We start from the raw sequence: 23,577 nt of genomic DNA on the forward strand, positions 1-23,577 counted from the left end.
AGACTCAGGTTTATCCTGGGACTGAGATAGGCTCCAGCATCCCCTGCGACCCCGAAGGGGACAAGTGGTAGAAAATAGATTGATGGAAGATGTGTGAATTGATGTCCAAAAAAAAAAAAAAAAGGAATAAAATAAATGCTTCTTACAAATATCTGAAACATTTTTAATTTTTTTTGTGGTTTAGGTGGCTCGCTTATTAGTCAATAATCCATCCAGTAGACTCAGGTTTATCCAGGGGTGACAGGTAAGCTGGAGCATAGTCTGGCCTGCAGCCAATTGCAGGGCTCATATGTACATATAACTAATTACAAAAAATAATGAATTATTTATTCTCACATTATCACAATTTCAAAAGGGTTAAAAACAATAAAAATCAGTTCCCAGTGGCTTGTTGTATTTTTTTAAATTTTTTTCAAAATGTTACCGGTCCCGGAATATCCTTAAAAAAAGCTTTGAAGTGCTTGATTTTCGCTAATTGCGATGCGACCATCCATTTCCCTGTGACGTCATACAGTGCTGCCAATGTAAACAAACAATGGCAGATACCACAGCAAGATATAGCGACATTAGCTCGGATTCAGACTCGGATTTCAGCGGTTTAAGCGATTCGACAGATTACGCATGTATTGAAACGGATGGTTGGAGTATGAATGTATTGAAGAAGAAACTGAAGCTGTTGAGCGAATAGCTATTGAGGCTATTCATAGCCATAGCATGGCCGAATAGCTGCGTTAGAATCGCCGGTAAAATGTGCGGACCAAACGATCAGGACTTTCGCATCTTGTGACACTGGAGCAACTTAAATCCGTCGATTGGTAAGTGTTTTTTCGCATTCAATGTGGGTGGAAGGAAACGTAATATAGTTGCAAATGCATCTGCAGGTTATCCATACATCTCTGTGCCATGTCTGCTTTAGCACCGCCGGTAAATAGCATGTTAGCATCGATTAGCGTAGCATGTTAGCATCGATTAGGTGGCAGTCAACATCAACAAAACTCACCTTTGTGGATTCGTTGACTTTATCGTTGCAAATGCATCTGCAGGTTATTCTTATATCTCTGTGCCATTTCTGTCATCGCCGGTAAAATGTGGAGACACTCTGGCACATTCAATGGGGGTCTGGCGGCAGACACTTTCGCATCTTCGGTGCAACTTGAATCCCTCCCTGTTAGTGTTGTTACACCCTCCGACAACACACCGACGAGGTATGATGTCTCCAAAGTTCCAAAAAATAGTCGAAAAAACGGAAAAAGAGCTGGGACCCATCCATCCATCCATCATCTTCCGCTTATCCGAGGTCGGGTCGCGGGGGCAACAGCCTAAGCAGGGAAACCCAGACTTCCCTCTCCCCAGCCACTTCGTCTAGCTCTTCCCGGGGGATCCCGAGGCGTTCCCAGGCCAGCCGGGAGACATAGTCTTCCCAACGTGTCCTGGGTCTTCCCCGTGGCCTCCTACCGGTTGGACGTGCCCTAAACACCTCTCTAGGGAGGCGTTCGGGTGGCATCCTGACCAGATGCCCGAACCACCTCATCTGGCTCCTCTCGATGTGGAGGAGCAGCGGCTTTACTTTGAGTTCCTCCCGGATGGGACCCAATGTTTACAATGTGTTGAAAATGAAAATGGCATACCCCGGAGACGTCACGTTTTGACGTCATCGCAAAAAGAGCGATAAACAGAAAGGCGTTTAATTCGCCAAAATTCACCCATTTAGAGTTCGGAAATTGGTTAAAAAAATATATGGTATTTTTTCTGCACCATCAAGGTATATATTGACACTTACATAGGTCTGGTGATAATGTTCCCCTTTAAGCATTTTTTCCCAACTAATTCCAACTAAAGGAGCAACTTCTGCTTCAGTTTCAGCCCACTTTTGTCTCTTCCCAATCAAAGACTACGCTCAGGCCTCATTTCCATCCTCCTTATGTAACCGTCACACATTCATCTATAAATAATCAACATTTCTGCTTTCTACTTTCAAACTGACATTCTTTTTTTTTTTTTTTCGGGTTCCAAATTTAGGCCCCCGGCGGCAGTGAAGACGCCGCCACAACAAAAATCTTTCATCGCCCCGACGACACCCGCGCTTGGTTACAGTTGCTATGCACGGCCGGCTCGCTGCCGTCACCGGTGCATCCAATAGGCGCGTCTGTGCAGCCGGGGAGGCTAAAAACAGCATTCTATATCGCACGTAATGAGAAAAGACTCCATCAGCGTTCCCTCCAAATGTCAGAGCGGCTTTAATGAGCCACTGATCCCATACATGCATACATACATACGCACACCCACTGGTTGCTTGTCAGCCCGTGTGGATGGCACTTCATGCCTTTTATGTGCACAAACTTTGCTTTTAATTGCAGCGCGTGCTTTGCGCTATCTCGCACGTCTTCTGGGATGAGTGAGGGCTGGTATCAGAGCAGAGCCATCAGGAGACAATTAAAACAGCCTCCCCTCTCGCTTATGGAATGTTTTCTCAGCCCCGAGCATGAGATTCAAGTCTGACGAGCACCGATTGTTGTGTGGGTTGACTTCTGCTCGACGAGAACGAGTTCAACTGCAGAAAAAAAGCACAACTGTGTGATTTTTTTTTTTTTTTGTTGTTCAGTTTGAATGGCATGGGGGCATCACGGTGGAACAGGGGTTAGTGCAGGGGTCGAGAAACTTTTTGGCTGAGAGAGCCATAAATGGCAAATATTTTAAAATGCATTTCCGTGAGAGCCGTATAATATTTTTTTAACACTGAATACAACTGTCGGGTTCAAACACTGATGACATTTATTAAACAGACAAGAAGCAAGAAATCAAACAGAGACTGGATTCAATTTAGCTCAATGAGGAAAAAGGCGTAGGCCTGTACCCTTGTACAGTGTCGTCCCACGCTCTGACAAGAGAATTCTACGCCTCCTCTTTTTTTTGGACTTTCCCTGATTACAACAACTAAATGCGTGCATCTCTTATTCCTTTTAATAACGTTGTTATTCTGAAGGTAACCAATAATAAATGAAATACTTTTCACCATTAATGAGACTTTTTGAACAAGTGCGATCGAAACGGATGGATGGATTAAATGCATCAATCAATCAATCAATCAATGTTTACTTATATAGCCCTAAATCACTAGTGTCTCAAAGGGCTGCACAAACCACAACACAAACCACTACGACATCCTCGGTAGGCCCACATAAGGGCAAGGAAAACTCACACCCAGTGGGACGAGAATGTTTTATATTTTGAACGTTATTTTTAAAGGCCTACTTAAACCCATTACTACCGACCACGCAGTCTGATAGTTTATAAATCAATATTGAAATATTAACATTGCAACACATGCCAATACGGCAGGGTTAGTTTACTAAATTGGCGTCACGGATTGTAGAGGACATTTTGTTCCAGCATCGTTCCCAGCTATTAAGTCGTCTGTTTTCATCGCAAAATTCCACAGTAATCTGGACATCTGTGTTGCTGAATCTTTTGCAATTTGTTCAATAAACAATGGAGACATCAAAGAAGAAAGCTGTAGATGGGAAGCGGTGTATTGCGGCCGGTTTAACAACACAAACACAGCCGGTGTTTCATTGTTTACATTCCCGAAAGATGACAGTCAAGCTTCACTATGGAACAGAGATGTCAAGCAAACACTGTTGGATTGGACCACACACACAAAGTAGTGAAGTGAATTATATTTATATAGCGCTTTTTCTCTAGTGACTCAAAGCGCTTTACATAGTGAAACCCAATATCTAATTTTTACATTTAAACCAGTGTGGATGGCACTGGGAACAGGTGGGTAAAGTGTCTTGCCCAAGGACACAGCGGCAGTGACTAGGATGGCGGAAGCGGGGATCGAACCTGCAACCCTCAAGTTACTGGCACGGCCGCTCTACCAACTGAGCTATACCGCCAGTACAGTGTATAATGTGTATTAATAAAAAACATTTTACCATTCTGTATTCTGAACGCGATCTATTTCGTATGCTACTCTAGCAGCAATATGCGCCGTCAGCGTCGGGTTCAAAGCGGTATGGCTCTATCCCTGGTTGCGGTTGGGCCTGGCCGAGTGGTCCTGCCAACTCCACGGCTGCCACATTCTGTATTCTTAAGGCGATCTATGTCGTGTGCTACTCCAGCATCAATATGCGTCCTCCTGACCGTCACCGTCAGCATCGGGTTCAAAGCGGTATGGCTCTATCCCTGGTTGCGGTTGGGCCTGGCCGAGTGGTCTTGCCACCCCGACGGCTGCCACGGCCCGTCTCACAGCATCTTCCCTATCGAAATCGCTCCCACTGCTTTCTTGCTGTTTATTTATTTATTTTGTTTTATTTATTTTTTTTTTTCTAGTCCTTCACTCTCACTTTCCTCATGCACGAATCTTTCATCCTCGCTCAAATTAATAGGGAAATCGTCGCTTTTTTGGTCCGAATCGCTCTCGCTGCTGGTGGCCATGATTGTAAACAATGTTCGGATGTGAGGAGCTCCACAACCTATGACGTCACGCGCATATTGTCTGCTACTTCCGGTACAGGCAAGGCTTTTTTATCAGTACCAAAAGTTGCAAACTTTATCATCGATGTTCTCTACTAAATCCTTTCAGCAAAAATATAGCAATATCGCAAAATGATCAAGTATGACAAATAGAATGGACCTGCTATCCCCGTTTAAATGAAAAAAATCGCATTTCAGTAGGCCTTTAACACTGTGATTACCAAGCTGAGATAGGCTCCGGCAACCCCGAAAGGGACAAGCGGTAGTAAATGGATGGATAAATGGGATGGCTCATGCTCATTCTGCTGGATCAATCAATCAATGTTTATTTATATAGCCCTAAATCACGAGTGTCTCAAAGGGCTGCACAAGCCACAACGACTTCCTCGCTTCAGATCCCACATCACCGCTGCAGGGCGATTGAAATAAACGGCAGATCAATTGGTCTAAAAGGGGGGTCTATTTAAAGGCTAGACTATACAAATTAGTTTGGGACGGCGTGGCACAGTGGGAGAGTGGCCGTGCGCAACCCGAGGGTCACTGGTTCAAATCCCACCTAGTACCAACCTCGTCATGTCCGTTGTGTCCTGAGCAAGACACTTCACCCTTGCTCCTGATGGGTGCTGGTTGGCGCCTTGCATGGCAGCTCCCTCCATCAGTGTGTGAATGTGTGTGTGAATGGGTAAATGTGGAAGTAGTGTCAAAGCGCTTTGAGTACTTTGAAGGTAGAAAAGCGCTATACAAGTACAACCCATTTATCATTTATTTATTTATTTAAGATGGGAATTATTTTCTATTTGGGCTCCAGTACTCTGGAATGCCATCCCTCTTTAGAAGCATTTAAGTCCCATCTTAAAACTCATTTGTATACTCCAGCCTTTAAATAGACCCCCTTTTTTGACCAGTTGATCCGCCCTTATTTTCCACCATAATTTACAAATAAATTCTTTAAAATTCCTACAATGTGAATTCCTGGATTTTTTTTTCACATTCTGTCTCTCACAGTTGAAGTGTACCTATGATGAAAATTACAGACCTCTGTCATCATTTTAAGTGGGAGAACTGGCACAATCGGTGGCTGACTAAATACATTTTTGCCCCACTGTATATATATATATATATATATATACATATATATATATATATATATATATATATATATATATATGGCAGCTGTGGCTACTGATGTAGCTTACCACCACCAGGTGTGAATGAATGTTGAGTCCCACTTCTCTGTGAGCGCTTTGAGTGTTTAGAAAAGCGCGATATAAATCCAAGTTATTATTATGATTATTATTATTATTATAATATATGTGTGTGTATATTTTTTCTTTTTTTTTTTTACTACTGCAATAGTCCTGTCGGGAAATGGTGACCCTTAAACACAGGAAATGAAGAAGTAGGATTAAACAAGGTGCTTCTTCCTGCTTCTTTTCAGATATGAGTTGTGTGAGCGTGAACAGGTGCCATTTCCCAACGCAGCCACTCTCAAACAAGACATGAACACAAAGTAATGCATGTTTTAAAGTCATTTATCATGCATGAGGTCTATTGTTAGATCCAACACACGTTTGCGCAGATGTGGATGTTCTGTTCAGCTAGCTTAGCATTCCTTTGACCTACATTGGTTTGGTTTTAGCCTCTTCAGTGCAAAAAAAATGCATCGTCCTTCCTTTTTTTTTTTTTTTTTCTTGCTTTTGAGCGCTTCTAGGAAGACGAGACAAGATAGGGGTAAAAACAATAAGCATTCAAAAGTGACATAAACGTACGAAAGGGGAAAGGCGCATGCTGGCCGGGGCTCTTGGTGCAATGCAGGCTGTGTTGCTATGGTAACGGGAAAAGGGGGAGAGCGTGCAGAGTAGGAGGGGATTAAAGAGGAAGAGAGGATCACTGCTTTCATGAGAGGTCCGACTGGCAAATGAATAAATGAATACTTGATGCGTCAAAAAAACTAAACACCAACTGGAACTATAATATAAAATTGGCTGCGGCGTTATTTTCAACCTACTTTAATTGAGGGATGATCTTGTCGCCATGGCGCCAACTATCTCCAGGTGGTCCACTAGGGTTGCCATGGCAGCATGAGGCAAGTTTGGGGAGCGACAAACCGCATGTCTTCTTCCAGAAAAAACAACATTTCGGTCGGCCTGCTCTCTCACCTCTGCTGTGTGTGGTCGCCATGGCAACCACCAGTCGGCCTGGTGAACTTCGAGGGCTAACGGAGATCCGCACCTGTTTCATCTGCGAGTGCGTGCATGCCCTTTAGTTGAAAGTAGTCCCTTGGCCGCACTGTGCAGCGATGCAGAGCTGGAGGACGTACCGAGCCCTCTTGACATCACAGAACCAAGGGAAGGCTTTGTTGTCCGTTCTTGAACATTGAGTTCACGATTTAGAACTGGGCTCCTGTGCACAAGTAGACGGTCATTTGGGTGTGTGCGCGGGCATACAGGTGGGCATATGGAAGGACCCTTGAGGGACTTTTGAGTGGCTCATGCTGCACGAGCACAAAAGGCCATATGTCCAATCCTTCTCCCAGAGATTAACTCACACAGGAGGATAGCCTGCAAGCTTCTTCTTCTGCTCTGCAGTACTTAATCAAGTTTTTTTCCTTCATGGCAGTGTTCCTTAACCATTGGGCAAAAATATCTGCTTCTCAACTGCTGTCTCCATTGTACTCAGTTTTAATACACTTTTCCACCACTTGTGGAAGGATTGGCAACTTTAAACAATCAGAAAAAGTCAGGAACTAAAGTCATAGAGAAGTTTCTTCAGCGCAAAAAATATGACTAAGGTAGATAAGCTGTATCATTTGTACTTTAATTTTATGGAAGTTTTTCAAGAAGTGTGCACGTGTGTATATGTATGTGTATATATATATATATATATATATATATATATATATATATACTGTATACATACACAGCATATATATATATGCTGTGTATATATATTGTATGTAGCATTCAAAAAAGCGGTTATTCATCCTCTCCTTAAAAGACCTAACCTCGATCCTGACCTCATGGTAAACTACCGACCGATGTTTCACCTTCCCTTTATTTCGAAAATCTTCGAAGAAATTGTTGCAGAGCAGCTAAATGAACACTTAGCGTCTAACAATCTATGTGAAACCTTTCAATCCGGTTTCAGGGCAAATCACTCAACTGAGACAACCCTCGCAAAAATGACTAATGATCTATTGCTATTAGAGCGTATCAAAACACGAATTGGTATGTCAGACTTAGCCCTGTCTTGGTTTAACTCTTATCTTACTGACAGGGTGTAGTGCGTCTCCCATAACAATGTGACCTCGGACTATGTTAAGGTAACGTGTGGAGTTCCCCAGGGTTCGGTCCTTGGCCCTGCTCTCTTCAGCATATACATGCTGCCGCTAGGTGACATCATACGCAAATACGGTGTTAGGTTTCACTGTTATGCTGATGACACCCAACTCTACATGCCCCTAAAGCTGACCAACACGCCGGACTGTAGTCAGCTGGAGGCGTGTCTTAATGAAATTAAACAATGGATGTACGTTAATTTTTTGCAACCTAACGCCAAAAAAACAGAAATGCTGATTATCGGTCCTGCTAGACACCTACCTATATTTAATAATACAACTGTAACATTTGACAACCAATTAATTAAACAAGGCGACTCGGTAAAAAATCTGGGTATTATCTTCGACCCAACTCTCTCCTTTGAGTCACACATTAAAAGCGTTACTAAAACGGCCTTTTTCATCTCCGTAATATCGCTAAAATTCGCTCCATTTTGTCCACTAACGACGCTGAGATCATTATCCATGCGTTTGTTACGTCTCGCCTCGATTACTGTAACGTATTATTTTCGGGTCTCCCCATGTCTAGCATTAAACTATTACAGTTGGTACAAAATGCGGCTGCTAGACTTTTGACAAGAACAAGAAAGTTTGATCACATTACGCCTGTACTGGCTCACCTGCACTGGCTTCCTGTGCACTTAAGATGTGACTTTAAGGTTTTACTACTTACGTATAAAATACTACACGGTCTAGCTCCATCCTATCTTGCTGATTGTTTTGTACCATATGTCCCGGCAAGAAATCTGCGTTCAAAAGACTCCGGCTTATTAGTGATTCCTACAGCCCCAAAAAAGTCTGCGGGCTATAGAACGTTTTCCGTTCGGGCTCCAGTACTCTGGAATGCCCTCCCGGTAACAGTTCGAGATGCTACCTCAGTAGAAGCATTTAAGTCTCACATTCAAACTCATTTGTATACTCTAGCCTTTAAATAGACCTCCTTTTTAGACCAGTTGATCTGCCGCTTCTTTTCTTTTTCTCCTCTGTCCCCCCCTCCCTTGTGGAGTGGGTCCGGTCCGATGACCATGGATGAAGTACTGGCTGTCCAGAGTCGGGACCCAGGATGGACCGCTCGTCGAAACCCAGGATGGACCGCTTGCCTGTGTATCGGTTTGGGACATCTCTACGCAGCTGATCCGCCTCTGCTTGGGATGGTTTCCTGTGGACGGGACTCTCGCTGCTGTCTTGGATCCGCTTTGAACTGAACACTCGCGGCTGTGTTGGAGCCACTATGGATTGAACTTTCAAAGTATCATGTTAGACCCGCTCGACATCCATTGCTTTCGGTCCCCTAGGGGGACCCACATTTGAGGTCCTCTCCAAGGTTCTCATAGTCATCATTGTCACTGGCGTCCCACTGGGTGTGAGTTTTGCTTGCCCTTCTGTGGGTTCTTGCGAGGATGTCGTAGTCGTAGTGGTTTGTACAGTCCTTTGAGACATTTGTGATTTAGGGCTATATAAATAAACATTGATAGATTGATATATATATATATATATATATATATATATGCACAGTGGGGCAAAAAAGTATTTACTCAGCCACCGATTGTCCAAGTTCTCCCACTTAAACTGATGACATAGGTCTGTAATTTTCATCATAGGTATACTTCAACTGTGAGAGACAGAATATGAAAAAAAATCCAGGAATTCACATTGTAGGAATTTTAAAGAATTTATTTGTAAATTATGGTGGAAAATAAGTATTTGGTCAACCATTCAAAGCTCTCACTGATGGAAGGAGGTTTTGGCTCAAAATCTCACAATACATGGCCCCATTCATTCTTTCCTTAACACGGATCAATCGTCCTGTACCTTTAGTAGAAAAACAGCCCCAAAGCATAATGTTTCCATCCCCATGCTTCACAGTAGGTATGGTGTTCTTGGGATGCAACTCAGTATTCTTCTTCCTCCAAACACGACGAGTTGAGTTTATAGCAAAAAGTTCTATTTTGGTTTCATCAGACCACATGACATTCTCCCAATCCTCTGCTGTATCATCCATGTATCCATTTTGGTATAAACTCAACTCGTCCTGTTTGGAGGAAGAAAAATATGTGTTGAAGGTGTGCTTTGCATCAGTCCATCTTAGATGATCTCGGGCCGGCGGCGTTTTTGGATGTTGTTGATAAATGGCTTTCGCTTTCATAGCAGAGCTTTAACTTGCACTTAGAGATATAGCGACAAACTGTATTTAGTGACAGTGGTTTTCTGAAGTGTTCCTGAGCCCAAGTCGTGATAACCTTTAGAGATTGATGTCGGTTATTGATACAGTGCCGTCTGAGGGATAGAAGGTCACGGTCATTCATTGTTGGTTTCCGGCCATGCCGCTTATGTGGGGTGATTTCTCCAGATTGTCTGAACCTTTTGATAATATTATGGACCGTAGATGATGAAATCCCTAAATTTCTTGCAATTGCACTTTGAGAAACGTTGTTCTTAAACTGTTTTGACTATTTCCTCACGCAGTTGTGGACAAAGGGGTGTACCTCGCCCCATCCTTTCTTGTGAAAGACTGAGCATTTTTTGGGAAGCTGTTTTTATACACAGTCATGGCACCCACCTGTTCCCAATTAGCCTGCACACCCGTGGGATGTTCCAAATAAGTGTTTGATGAGCATTCCTCAACTTTATCAGTATTTATTGCCACCTTTCCTAACTTCTTTGTCATGTGTTGCTGGCATCAAATTCTAAAGTTAACACATATATATATATATATATATATATATATATATATATATATATATATATATATATATATACATACATACATATATATTTATATAATACATATATATATATATATATATATATATATATATACATACATATATACATATATACATTTATATATATATACATACATATGTATATATATATATATATATATATACATACATATATACATTTATATATATATACATACACATATATATATATATATATATATATATATATATATATATATATATATATGTAAGGGAAAAAAATATATATATACATATTTTTTAATTAATATATATATATATATATATATATATATACGCATATATGTGTGTATATCCATATATATATATATATATATATATATATATATATATATATATATAGATATTTTTTTTAAATGTCATTATTTTTCTTATGTATTTTTTTTTTTTTCCCCCATACATATATGTACATAAAATGACGTAGTAGCCCACATACAATAACATGGCAGGACAGGTTGAATGATGTGGTGGAGCAAATAGAACGACGTGGTGGGCCACAACAATTGATATTGAAAACCACATGAAATGTTTTGGCGGGCTGAGTTAATTGAAGTAACAGAGTACGTAAATTACGTTGCACGATTAATTCTGCTGCGGGCCGCCATAAATTATCCCCCGGGCTTTGGGTTTAACACCAGTGGTGTAAAGTGTAAATCCAGCACACCCGTCGTTAGCTTAGCATGTAGCTGTTTGTAACCACACCTCCTTATCACACCCGTCAAGCACATTATGAGCTGATGAATGGAAGTCTTCCTTTCAAGATGCCGGCACCAAGAAACTGCGCAGCACCATCCGACGAAGCACAGAGACCGGCATCGCCGTGGAGATGAGGAACCGGGTGACACGGCAGGGCAGCAAGGACTCCACCGACGGCAGTACCAATTCCAACAGCTCCGACGGAACGTGAGTGTCCGCCCGGCGCAAAGGCTTCACGTGAGACCAGCCGACGCTAATCATGTGACCTTTCTCAGGTTCGTCTTCCCCACCACGCGCCTCGGGCCCGAGAGCCAGTTCAGCGACTTCCTGGATGGGCTAGGCCCCGCCCAGATCGTAGGGCGGCAAACATTAGCCACACCTCCAATGGGTAAGTGCACCGACGACCAGTTGTTCCCACAGCCTGATAATGAATTCAGGCATCTCTGCATTCGGCCAACACAAACTGTAACAGTTCCTCTCCCGTGGGTTCCCCTGACACTGACAGACTTGGACTGGAGCGCTGGAAGTCCTGTTTTAGCAATCTTTTTTAATTTGCGCACACACAGCGACAGCAGTACGCTTCCCGACTTTTCAGTCTCTCCCCTGGGTATTTCCCTCGTGTGTCTCTCCGGTGTGTCTTTCCAGCCCTTCTCTCCAGCGTTTCTTTCCAGCTTTTGTCTCCAGCGTTTGTGCCCTCTCATGGCCCAGACCACTACTGATAAGAATGACAGGTGATTAGATGATCAGCCAAAGCTGGGGCAATCCAATCACCTGCCAGCTGTACTTCATAGCCGATCTCCCACAACCCCCCCTCCGCAACAGGTGCTCAAACCACGCCTTCCTCCACAGACCTCCACCGCCAGACTCAGGCCGAGAAGCCTTCCAGGAGCTCGTCGACACGGGGCATTGGGTGGGCATCAAACCGTGACACATCATTTACCTTTCGGTAATCCACAAAGAACCGTACAGACCCATCTATCTTACCCACCAGAACTATGGGGCTGCACCAAGTACTGTGTGACTCTTCTATTACGCCCAACGCCAGCATCGATTTCAATTCCTCCCGAACCACTTTGTGTTTATGTTCGGGCAGCCGATAGTCCCTGAAAACATTTAAACAGATTTTTGAGTGCCCTCTGTACTGTTCTTTATTCTCAATGGAACATTTAAAGTTTTAGTGTTGTTTACTGCCATCATATTGCAGTCTACATGTATCTTCTAAGTATGACTGCCACCTACTGGTCACACTTATCATTACACCATGTACCAGATAAAAATTATTCGAGGTCAGTAAGCACAGCCAGAATTATGCCGTATATTAGGCGCACCGGGTTATAAGAAATTGAAGGATTTTAAGTGCGCCTTATAGTCCAGAAAATACGGTCGTTAGTTTCAGTTTATTTCACTGAATTAAGTTTGAGCCCCTTGGCGTGAAACGTATTGAGGACAAGTTGCAAAGGTGTCCGGTGGACCAAAGAGAGTGATAATAAAGATATGATGCTTGAATAAAGTCATAAGGACCAAGTCGCAGCTCTATGCTTCCCTCTATTGGGAAAGGGGACAACATACACACATTCAAGACTTCCAATTTGGGATTTCCTCGGAAATAATTTCAACAAATCGTTCTTCAGGGGACGTCCATGTCGGGATGGTGGACAGAGGAGGTCAGTTGGAGGTGGAGGTCAACCAGGCCCGAGGCTTGATCCCCAAACCGGGCTCCAAGAATACACCTGGTAAATATTGAATGGCACTTTTTTTGGTGTCTTTTTTTTTTTCCTTTTTGTGTTAATTTTATTCTTCTCCCGGGATGTGCAGCGACCTACGTGAAGGTGTACGTTCTGGAGAACGGCGTGTGCTTGGCTAAGAAGAAAACCAAAGTGGTGAAGAAGAACCTTGACCCCAGCTACCAGCAGCCTCTGTTGTTTGACGAGAGCCCTCAGGGCAAAGTCCTCCAGGTTTTTGACTTTTGATTTTCACTCAATTTATTCATTCAACTTCTTGTGCCCGTTTTCAGAAGATTGCGTGTTGACTAATACCGATGGCCAGGGGCGCCGCTAGGGATTTTGGGCCCCATGAAAAGAATCTTTACAGGGCCCCCAATACATAATTTCATATAATTTCATCATTAGGGGCCTCTCTGGGCCCCCCTCCATCATGGACCCCTAGAATCCGTCTCCTTTACCCCCCCCCCCCTTTTCGGCACCCCTGCCGATGGCCATTGAAGCCTTAATTTGGTCCTTTCAAGTCAAAGACAATGATTCTTTTACAAACTGGAGACATTGACAGTTGACTCCTGTAATATAATTATGGTATTGGTAGCATATATGATTGTACAAAACCCAAAACCAGGGAAGTTGGCACGTTGTGTAATTCGTAAATGAAAACAGAACACAATGATTTGCAAATCCTTCTCAACGTATATTCAATTGAAAAGACTGTAAAGACAAGATATTTAATGTTGGAACTGAGATTTCTTATTTTTTTTAATAATCATTAACTTAGAATTTAATGGCAGCAAAACAGTACAAAAAAAATGGGACTTTTTTAGAGGGGTGGGGGGCATTTTTACCACTGTGTTACATGGCCTTTCCTTTTAACAACACTCACACTTGTTTTTCAGTCAAATGTATTCCCGGCAAATGTGATTAAATTCCAATTTAATATTCAATAATTGATATATTTAATAGATTTAATAAATTATTTGAAAACATGTATTTGATAATAATGTTTTTTTAAATAACAGTTTTTTAAGGCAGGTGTATTCATAAATTAAAATGAGAAGTGAAGTGAATTATATTTATATAGTGCTTTTTCTCTAATGACTCAAAGTGCTTTACATAGTGAAACCCAATATCTAATTTTTACCAGTGTGGTGGCACTGGGAGCAGGTGGGTAAAGTGTCTTGCCCAAGGACACACCGGCAGTGACTAGGATGGCGGAAGCGGGGATCGAACCTGCAACCCTCAGGTTGCTGGCACGGCCGCTCTACCAACCGAGCTATTTCACTGCCCCCCTAGGTGTGGTGAAATTTGGGAGGTGATGGGAGCAGTGGGCAGCAGCGGTGCCGCGCCCGGGAATCCTTTTTGGTGATTTAACCCCCAATTCCAAGCCTTGATGCTGAGTGCCAAGCCATTTGTTTTTGAGAAAAAAGAAACAAAACTACAAACATTTAAAATTTTACAATAAACAACAACAACAACTTTTATATTTTGGAATGAATCCATAAAAGAAGGTGCTAATGAATCAAAATGTTAGATTGGATACTCAACAAATTACATATTTTAATGTTATACACACACATATATATATATATATATATATATATATATATATATATATATATATATTTAAAACAGGTAATATAAACTTTTATTTTAAATAACCATATTGTTTAAGATAAGTATACTTTTTTTTTTTAGGATTAAGGAAAAATAATGCATATATTGTGCAGAATATTTAGATTTAAAAATAAAGTCAAATTTTGTGAGGATTTGGTTTTGTTGAGAATTATTTTTTGTAATGTCTTTTTATGAGGATAAAGTTATAATTGTTTTTCAGTGAAATGTATTCTCGGCAAATGTGATTAAATCCCAATTAAATATTCAATAATTAACATATTTCATAGATGTAATTTATTCTTTGAAAAAATGTATTTGAAATTAATGTTGTTGTTTTTTAAATAACAGTTTTTTTTAAGGCATTAAAATGTGAACAATCTCAAAGGATACATTCAATCATTTTACAATTTTCATTAAATAAATTATTCGGGAAAGAAAAATATAAACATTCAATCAATTAATTTTAAGTTAAGTATACTAATGAATAAAATGTATATTTGTTTTTAAGAAAAAATAAACAAAACTAAAAAAAATTTCAATTTTCGTAAAAAAAACCAACTTTTATATTTTGGAATAAATCCATAAAAGAAGGTGGTAATGAATCAAAATGTTAAATTACTTGTTTTAATGGTATATTTATCTTTAAGAACAGGTAATACAAAATTTAATTTTAAATGACTATACATAACTATATTTTTAAATAATGCATATATTGTTTGCAGAACAATTAGATTTAAAAAATCCATAATTTGAGTCAAATCTTCTGAGGATTAGTTTTTTAAAGAAATATTTAGTAAAGCCACTTTATGAGAACAAGGTCATAATTGTTTTGCAGTAATATGTATTCCAGGCATAAAATAATACAAATAATAACAATGCATTATATTTATTAGCTGCTTTTTGTAGTTACTCAAAGTGTGTTACACTGAGTTAAAGTGTGCCAAACAATTTGACAAAAGTAAAACATACAATTATTCAAAAATTTACATTTTACTTGAATAATTAATTTAATGTAAATAAATGAGGATGTTTTTTTTGTTTTTTTTACAAAAAAAGTGTCTATAGAGTTGATTATATATATATATATATATATATATATATATATATATATATATACATTGGGGCAAAAAGTATTTAGTCAGCCACCGATTGTGCAAGTTCTCCCACTTAAAATGATGACAGAAGTCTGTAATTATCATCACAGATACACTTCAACTGTGAGGGACAGAATATGAAAAAAAATCAGGGAATTCACATTGTAGGAATTTTAAAGAATTTATTTGTAAATTGTGTTGGAAAATAAGTATTTGGTCAACCATTCAAAGCTCTCACTGATGGAAGGAGGTTTTGGCTCAAAATCTCAGGATACATGGCCCCATTCATTCTTTCCTTAACACGGATCAATCGTCCTGTCCCCTTAGCAGAAAAACAGCCCCAAAGCATGATGTTTCCACCCCCATGCTTCACAGTAGATATGGTGTTCTTGGGATGCAACTCAGTATTCTTCTTCCTCCAAACACGACGAGTTGAGTTTATACCAAAATGGATACATGGATGATACAGCAAAGGATTGGGATAATGTCATGTGGTCAGATGAAACCAAAATAGAACTTTTTGGTACTAACTCAACTGTTTGGAGGAAGAAGAATACTGAGTTGCATCCCAAGAACACCAAACCTACTGTGAAGCATGGGGGTGGAAACATCATGCTTTGGGGCTGTTTTTCTGCTAAGGGGACAGGACGATTTATCCGTGTTAAGGAAAGAATGAATGGGGCCATATATCGTGAGATTTTGAGCCGAAACCTCCTTCCATCAGTGAGAGCTTTGAATGGTTGACCATAATTTACAAATATTTTTTTTTAATTCCTATAATGTGAATTCCTGGATTTTTTTTCACATTCTGTCTCTCACAGTTGAAGTGTACCTATGATGAAAATTACAGACCTCTGTCATCATTTTAAGTGGGAGAACTTGCACAATCGGTGGCTGACTAAATACTTTTTTGCCCCACCGTGTATATATATATATATATATATATATATATATATATATATATATATATATATATATATATGTATATATATATACATATATATATATATATATATATATATATATATATATATATATATATATATATATATATATATATATATAATATTGTATTTTGTGTGTTTTTCTTAAAAAAAAATCATTTGCCGTTTTTGATTGATTGCTAAAAACAATTAAGACCATAAAAATGATGCTTGAACAACATTGTCCCGGCCTGCAGGTAATAGTGTGGGGCGACTATGGACGGATGGACCACAAGTGCTTCATGGGAATGGCCCAGATCCTGCTGGAGGACTTGGACCTCTCCGCCACGGTCAGTGGTTGGTACAAGCTTTTCCCTACCTCCTCCCTGGCGGACCCCAGCATCGGGCCCCTTGCTCGCCGCCTCTCGCAGTCGTCCCTGGAGAGCGCCACCAGCCCCTCGTGCGCCTAAAGCTGGGTCCCGCCAGCGCTCGTACTGTACATAGCACCTCAAGACTGTACCTTGACGAGACACACGTTAGGAAACCCCCAATCCATGCCACATATTCGACCAGGAAACGTAGCATTCCTCTCCTCCATTACCCACGGTGCCATAACCTGCATTTCACGGTTCCGCGATACCATACTTTTTAAACTCTTTACGCCAAATGAAGGGGAAAAAAAACTTTATTTTTTAAAACCAAAGCAATTTTTATTGTTTGTGTCCATGTAGACGCAACTAGAGTATGGAGATGTAGCAGAGACAATGACTCCCAGGGCCAAACGTTGACATAATGCAAGGCACCACTGCTTTTGTTGTGACATATTTATACAGCTTGCTTCATGTCTCGATTGGCTGCATTCTGCATGTCTGCTTGCAACCTCTCCTTCGGCCTAAGATGGCGACACATTGTTTCTATTCAGGGTGGACGCTGGATAAAACACTTTCTGGGAAAGGCGCCTCAAAAGGTCCCCTATTATGCAAGAGTAACAAAAATACGCGTCAATCGAGCCTGTTTATGACCATCATCTCCCTCGCTTGTTTGTTCCACCTATGAGGGAAGAGGAGATTCTCTGCGGAATTTTTCCAGGTTTTTATAACACACACACAAAAAAAAAAGCAGGCTTTGCTACACGTCTTGAAATAACACTTATAGCTCTGCCACGTGAGCTATATGACATCATGAAGAAAAAAAAAAACATTTTGGACATCAGCTTGAGGACAGCTTTATGAAAAATGTTCATTTAAAAAAAAGCTGGCTTTGCCGCACGTCTTGAAATCAGACCGAGCCCACCGCCAACTAATGTTGTTGACGTCATGAAAGAAAACATTTATGACATCAACTTGAGGACGGCTTTGTAATTATTAGTTGTTCAAACAGCAGGCTTTGCTACACGTCTTGAAAGCCAACCGAGACGGCCGCCAACTAATGTTCTTGACGTCATGAAGGACAAAATGTATGCCATCAACTTAAGGACAGCTTTATTATTATTACTTTTTTAAACAGTAGGCTTTGCTACACATATTAAAATACAACTTAATGCCCAGCTTGTTGGGGTTTCATGACATCATGAAGGAAAAATGGACATGAGCTTGTGGATAGCTTCCTGTGAAGCCACACCAATTAAGAACGACAAACACATTTCGGGAGAACATCCTCACAGTAACACAACATAAACACAACACAACAAATACCCAGAATCCTTTATAGTCATGACACTTCCTGACTATTTTATTACCCCCCCCCCCCCCCTGTGCGTCGGTAAGGTGGGCGGGGTTGGGGGCGCGGGGATGTAAAATATAATCAGGATATTGTCATGTATACAAAGGATTCTGGGTATTTGTTGTGTTGCGTTTATGTTATGTTACTGTGAGGATGTCCTCCTTAAATGTGTTTGTCAATCTTGTATTGTGTGGCTTCACAGCGTGGCGCATACTAGTAAGTGTTAAAGTTGTTTATATCACAACCATCAGTGTACTTTGTATCACCCAGTATGCCTTTCAATCTTGAACGTTTGATTGCGGAAGCTGCACACAACATGTTGCCGGACCAACAATCGGTTTGTACATGTTGTTGAAGGTGTCTAAGGCAATGACTTATCAGCATGCCCATATTCTTGTCATCAGGATGAATGCTACTAGTTAGTCGCGAGAACGTTGGCGGCTCCAATTGTCTTCATTACTCTATGAAACAGGGTTAAATAGCTCTGTGAGTGGTAAAGGCGGCCAACCTTTGATGTATTTCAGCGGGAGGGTACGGTTCTGATAAAATGTTGGTTAGGGTGAACTGCGGGTGGATGACGACTTTGGTGATGCGGTTGCGGATGATATAATTGCCTCTCCACGCATCTTTAATATGTATGTATATATATATATATATATATATATATATATATATATATATATATATATATATATATATATATATATATATATATATATGTATATATACATATATATGTATGTAAATATATATATATATATATATATATATATATATATATATATATATGTGTACAGTATATAGGTAAAACAGGCTTTGCTACACGTCTTAATTTAAAACTTAGAGCTCCGCTAATTGTGGTTTCAAGATGTCATGAAGGGAAAGAAAAGAAGGCTTTGCTACATGTCTTAAAATAAAACCTAAAATACCGCTAACCAGGGTTTCATGACGTCATGAAGGGAAAGAAAAGCAGGCTTTGCTACAAGTCTTAAAATAATACCTAAAACTCCGCTAAACAGGGTTTCATGATGTAACGAAGGGAAAGAAAAACAGGCTTTGCTACACGTCTTAAAACAAAACCTAAAATTCCCGCTAACCATAGTTTGATGACGTCATGAAGGGAAAGAAAAACAGGCTTTGCTACAAGTCATAAAATAAAACCTGAAACTTCACTAAACAGGGTTTCATGATGTCATGAAGGGAAAAAAACAGGAAAACAATATGGTTTCGAGTTTGAAGACAGCTTTACTAGAAAGAAGGGGAAACAACCAGGCTTTGCTACACGTCTTAAAATAAAACCTGGAGCTCCTCCAAGGACATGATGAAGGAGATGAGGTATGGACAGCTTCATTCCAAAACAGGCTTTTAAAGGTACAGACACATGGAAAGTAGATTTGAAACATCAGGGCATCATCTGGGGCCTTTTGAGAGCGCCTCTGCTTCCCAAGCATCAACAACAACAACATTCTGCAACACAAAAAGAACAAAATGTTGCCATGTTTGATTTCCAGACTGCACTTTATTGCAACATAGCTCTTTCTGCATGTGTACCTTACATCCTTGCTCCGTTCTCATCACACTTCAACAACTCGTAGCACTTTCTCGCCTCCTTCTCGAAAAGGAACAAGCGCGCGCGCGCAAAAAAAAAAAAAAGACGTAGTAGGAAGTGAAATGTTGTCCTCCAACAAAGTCGTACGGTAGCAGGGCGGAGCCAGCGATGGACGTTTACTGTTCTTTTGCCCGTGACGGAAGGAGCAAGGCGTGTTTTACCCCGTTGACGAGCACTTAAGTACAAGTTAGCATTTCTACTCCATTTCCTTTTTGGAGGCTTTTTATCCTCACTAAATTCTCTCGACCTATACTATTGTCTACTATTCCACATATAATGTACGTATGTGTATGAATAATTAGTGTCCTTTTTTTTGTGGACAACTGGCATGATCACGTCGAAAAGTACAAACACTGTATTTGCACACCGATATTTTTTGGGGGTGTGAGTCTTAAAAACAAAAAAAACAAAAAAAACAAACAACCTTTGACGAGGGAAAAAGTCCGATACATCTGGCGAAAAATCCATGTTCTCTGCTGAATGTCGACAACAACAAAAAAAAACAACAATCCCTGAATATTTACTGTTATTCCCCATGTTTTGGAACCTGTATATGCTTGTGCAGTACGATATAGTGCGCCCTTAAACCGAGAGACGGATCCATTCCAAAAGCGAAATATTGCCTTTCTGCAACGTTAAAGAACGAGAGCGAGGGATTCAAATGTGTTGATGTTTTTAAATGAGGTCGAAGGATGCGAGTTTTGGGGCTTATGAACGCTTTATGAAATATTTATATCACTTTAATATCATGCATGGCCATTTTTGGGGGGAGCGGAATGTTGTCAAAGCCGCGCGAGCAGCAGGCTTTTTTTTTTGAATGTGAAAGTACTGAAGGGGTGTCCAAACCATAATATAACGTCAATCCAACGTACTCGTCACTATAAGGGCTATTCCGCTTAATTGTCTCTCAAATTACAATAGCTACTTGAACAGACAAGGCTTCTGGGAACTCAGGACCGAAAGTAACAGGAGTGAGATTTTAGCTTAGAATTTGCAGTATCGCCACGTGGCATTTGTAATAGCCAATTATTGGGATTCAACAAGAAAATGTGTTAAAAATATAATGAAGGTATTAACAGGACTGAGTTGACATTTTATTTTAGTTAGAAAAATACTTATTTTTTGTCTTCCTGTGACCATATGACTTAAATAAATAGTCCACATTTTTCACAAAGTGTGATAAGAATTAGGGTAACAGGACTGAGGAAAAATCCAGTCCTGTTTAAGTTTATTTCAAGAAAATAAACTTAAGTCGTAAGAGAAAAATGGAAACAAGAGTTTTTTGCTCAGAATTTGCAGATACATAAAGCATTGTGTCGCCATGTGGCATTTATAATAGCCAATTATTGGGATTCAACAAGAAAATTGGTTAAAAATGTCCAGAAATAGTAACATGACTGAGTTGACCTTTTATTTTAGTTAAAATTACTTATTTTTTTGTCTTCCTGTGACCATTTGACTTGAAGAAATAGTCCAAATTTTTTACAAAGGGTAATAATGAATTAGGGTAACAGGACTGAGTAAAAACCCATTGACTTGAATATTTTTTCTAAAACAAAAAATGTTTCAAGAAAATAAACTTAAGTCATAAGAGAAAAATGGAAACATAAGAGTTTTTTGCTTAGAATTTCTAGATACATGAAGTATTGTGTCGCCATGTGGCATTTATAATAGCCAATTCTTGGAATTCAACAAGAAAATTGGTTAAAAAATGTCCAGAAATATAATGAAGGTAAGATGACTGAGTTGACATTTTATTTTAGTTCAAATTACTTAATTTTTGTCTTCCTGTGACCACGTGACTTGAAGAAATAGTCCATATTTTTCACAGAGGGTAATAATGAATTAGGGTAACAGGACTGAGTAAAAACCCATTGACTTGAATATTTTTTCTAAAAAGAAAAATGTTTCAAGAAAATAAACTTAAGTCGTAAGAGAAAAATGGAAAAATAAGAGTTTTTTGCTCAGAATTTGCAGATACATGAAGCATTGTGTCACCATGTTGCATTTATAATAGCCAATTATTGGGATTCAACAAGAAAATTGGTTAAAAAATGTCCAGAAATAGTAACATGACTGAGTTGACCTTTTATTTTAGTTAAAATTACTTATTTTTTTGTCTTCCTGTGACCATTTGACTTGAAGAAATAGTCCAAATTTTTTACAAAGGGTAATAATGAATTAGGGTAACAGGACTGAGTAAAAACCCATTGACTTGAATATTTTTTCTAAAACAAAAAATGTTTCAAGAAAATAAACTTAAGTCATAAGAGAAAAATGGAAACATAAGAGTTTTTTGCTTAGAATTTCTAGATACATGAAGTATTGTGTCGCTATGTGGCATTTATAATAGCCAATTCTTGGAATTCAACAAGAAAATTGGTTAAAAAATGTCCAGAAATATAATGAAGGTAAGATGACTGAGTTGACATTTTATTTTAGTTCAAATTACTTAATTTTTGTCTTCCTGTGACCACGTGACTTGAAGAAATAGTCCATATTTTTCACAGAGGGTAATAATGAATTAGGGTAACAGGACTGAGTAAAAACCCATTGACTTGAATATTTTTTCTAAAAAGAAAAATGTTTCAAGAAAATAAACTTAAGTCGTAAGAGAAAAATGGAAACATAAGAGTTTTTTGCTCAGAATTTGCAGATACATGAAGCATTGTGTCACCATGTTGCATTTATAATAGTCAATTATTGGGATTCAACAAGAAAATTGGTTAAAAAATGTCCAGAAATAGTAACATGACTGAGTTGACCTTTTATTTTAGTTAAAATTACTTGTTTTTTGTCTTCCTGTGACCATTTGACTTGAAGAAATAGTCCAAATTTTTTACAAAGGGTAATAATGAATTAGGGTAACAGGACTGAGTAAAAACCCATTGACTTGAATATTTTTTCTAAAACAAAAAATGTTTCAAGAAAATAAACTTAAGTCGTAAGAGAAAAATGGAAACATATAAGAGTTTTTTGCTTAGAATTTGCAAATACATGAAGTATTATCTCGCCATGTGGCATTTATAATAGCCAATTATTGGGGTTCAACAAGAAAATTGGTTAAAAAAATGTCCAGAAATATAATGAAGGTAACATGACTGAGTTGACATTTTATTTTTGTTAAAATTACTTATTTTTTGTCTTCCTGTGACCATTTGACTTGAAGAAATAGTCCAAATTTTTCACAGAAGATAATAATGAATTAGGGTAACAGGACTGAGTAAAAACCCAATTCATTTTTGAATATTTCTTGTAAAAAAAATAATAAAAAAAATGTTTCAAGAAAATAGACTTAAGTAGTGCGAGAAAAATGGAAAAGTATAAGAATTGATACAGTTTGCTCGCTGAAAGTCTCAAAATACAACAACAAATACTTTAAAAGAGAAGGCTTCTGTAAACACCTGAGTAGCAGGACCGAAAGTAACAGGAGTGAGTTTTTTGCTTAGAATCTGTAGATACATGAAGTATTGTATGGCCATGTGGCATTTATTATAGCCAATTATTGAGATTCAAAAAGAAAATTTGTTAAAAAATGTCCAAAATATAATGGTCACAGGACTGCGTTGACATTTTATTTTAGTTAAAAATACTTACTTTTTGTCTTCCTGTGA

General features: G+C 39.2%; 1 protein-coding gene across 3 annotated transcripts in view; it reads left to right on the plus strand.

The window, feature by feature from the left end:
* The window catches only part of rims3 (regulating synaptic membrane exocytosis 3), a 96,087-nt gene that overhangs the window by 59,450 nt on the left and 13,060 nt on the right, over positions 1-23,577 (plus strand). For 2 of the 3 annotated variants that reach the window (XM_061881471.1, XM_061881470.1), the window contains exons 3-7: positions 11,343-11,484; positions 11,553-11,665; positions 12,909-13,010; positions 13,093-13,232; positions 16,890-18,307. In XM_061881471.1, coding sequence (XP_061737455.1) covers positions 11,343-11,484; positions 11,553-11,665; positions 12,909-13,010; positions 13,093-13,232; positions 16,890-17,102 — 710 coding nt within the window. In that variant the 3' untranslated portion in view covers positions 17,103-18,307. Of the gene's footprint in view, positions 1-11,342; positions 11,485-11,552; positions 11,666-12,908; positions 13,011-13,092; positions 13,233-16,889; positions 18,308-23,577 lie in introns of those variants that run through there. The other variant, XM_061881472.1, reaches the window with a different exon arrangement.

The sequence above is a fragment of the Nerophis ophidion genome, linkage group LG21, assembly GCF_033978795.1.
Source record: "Nerophis ophidion isolate RoL-2023_Sa linkage group LG21, RoL_Noph_v1.0, whole genome shotgun sequence".
Classification (NCBI taxonomy): domain Eukaryota; kingdom Metazoa; phylum Chordata; class Actinopteri; order Syngnathiformes; family Syngnathidae; genus Nerophis; species Nerophis ophidion.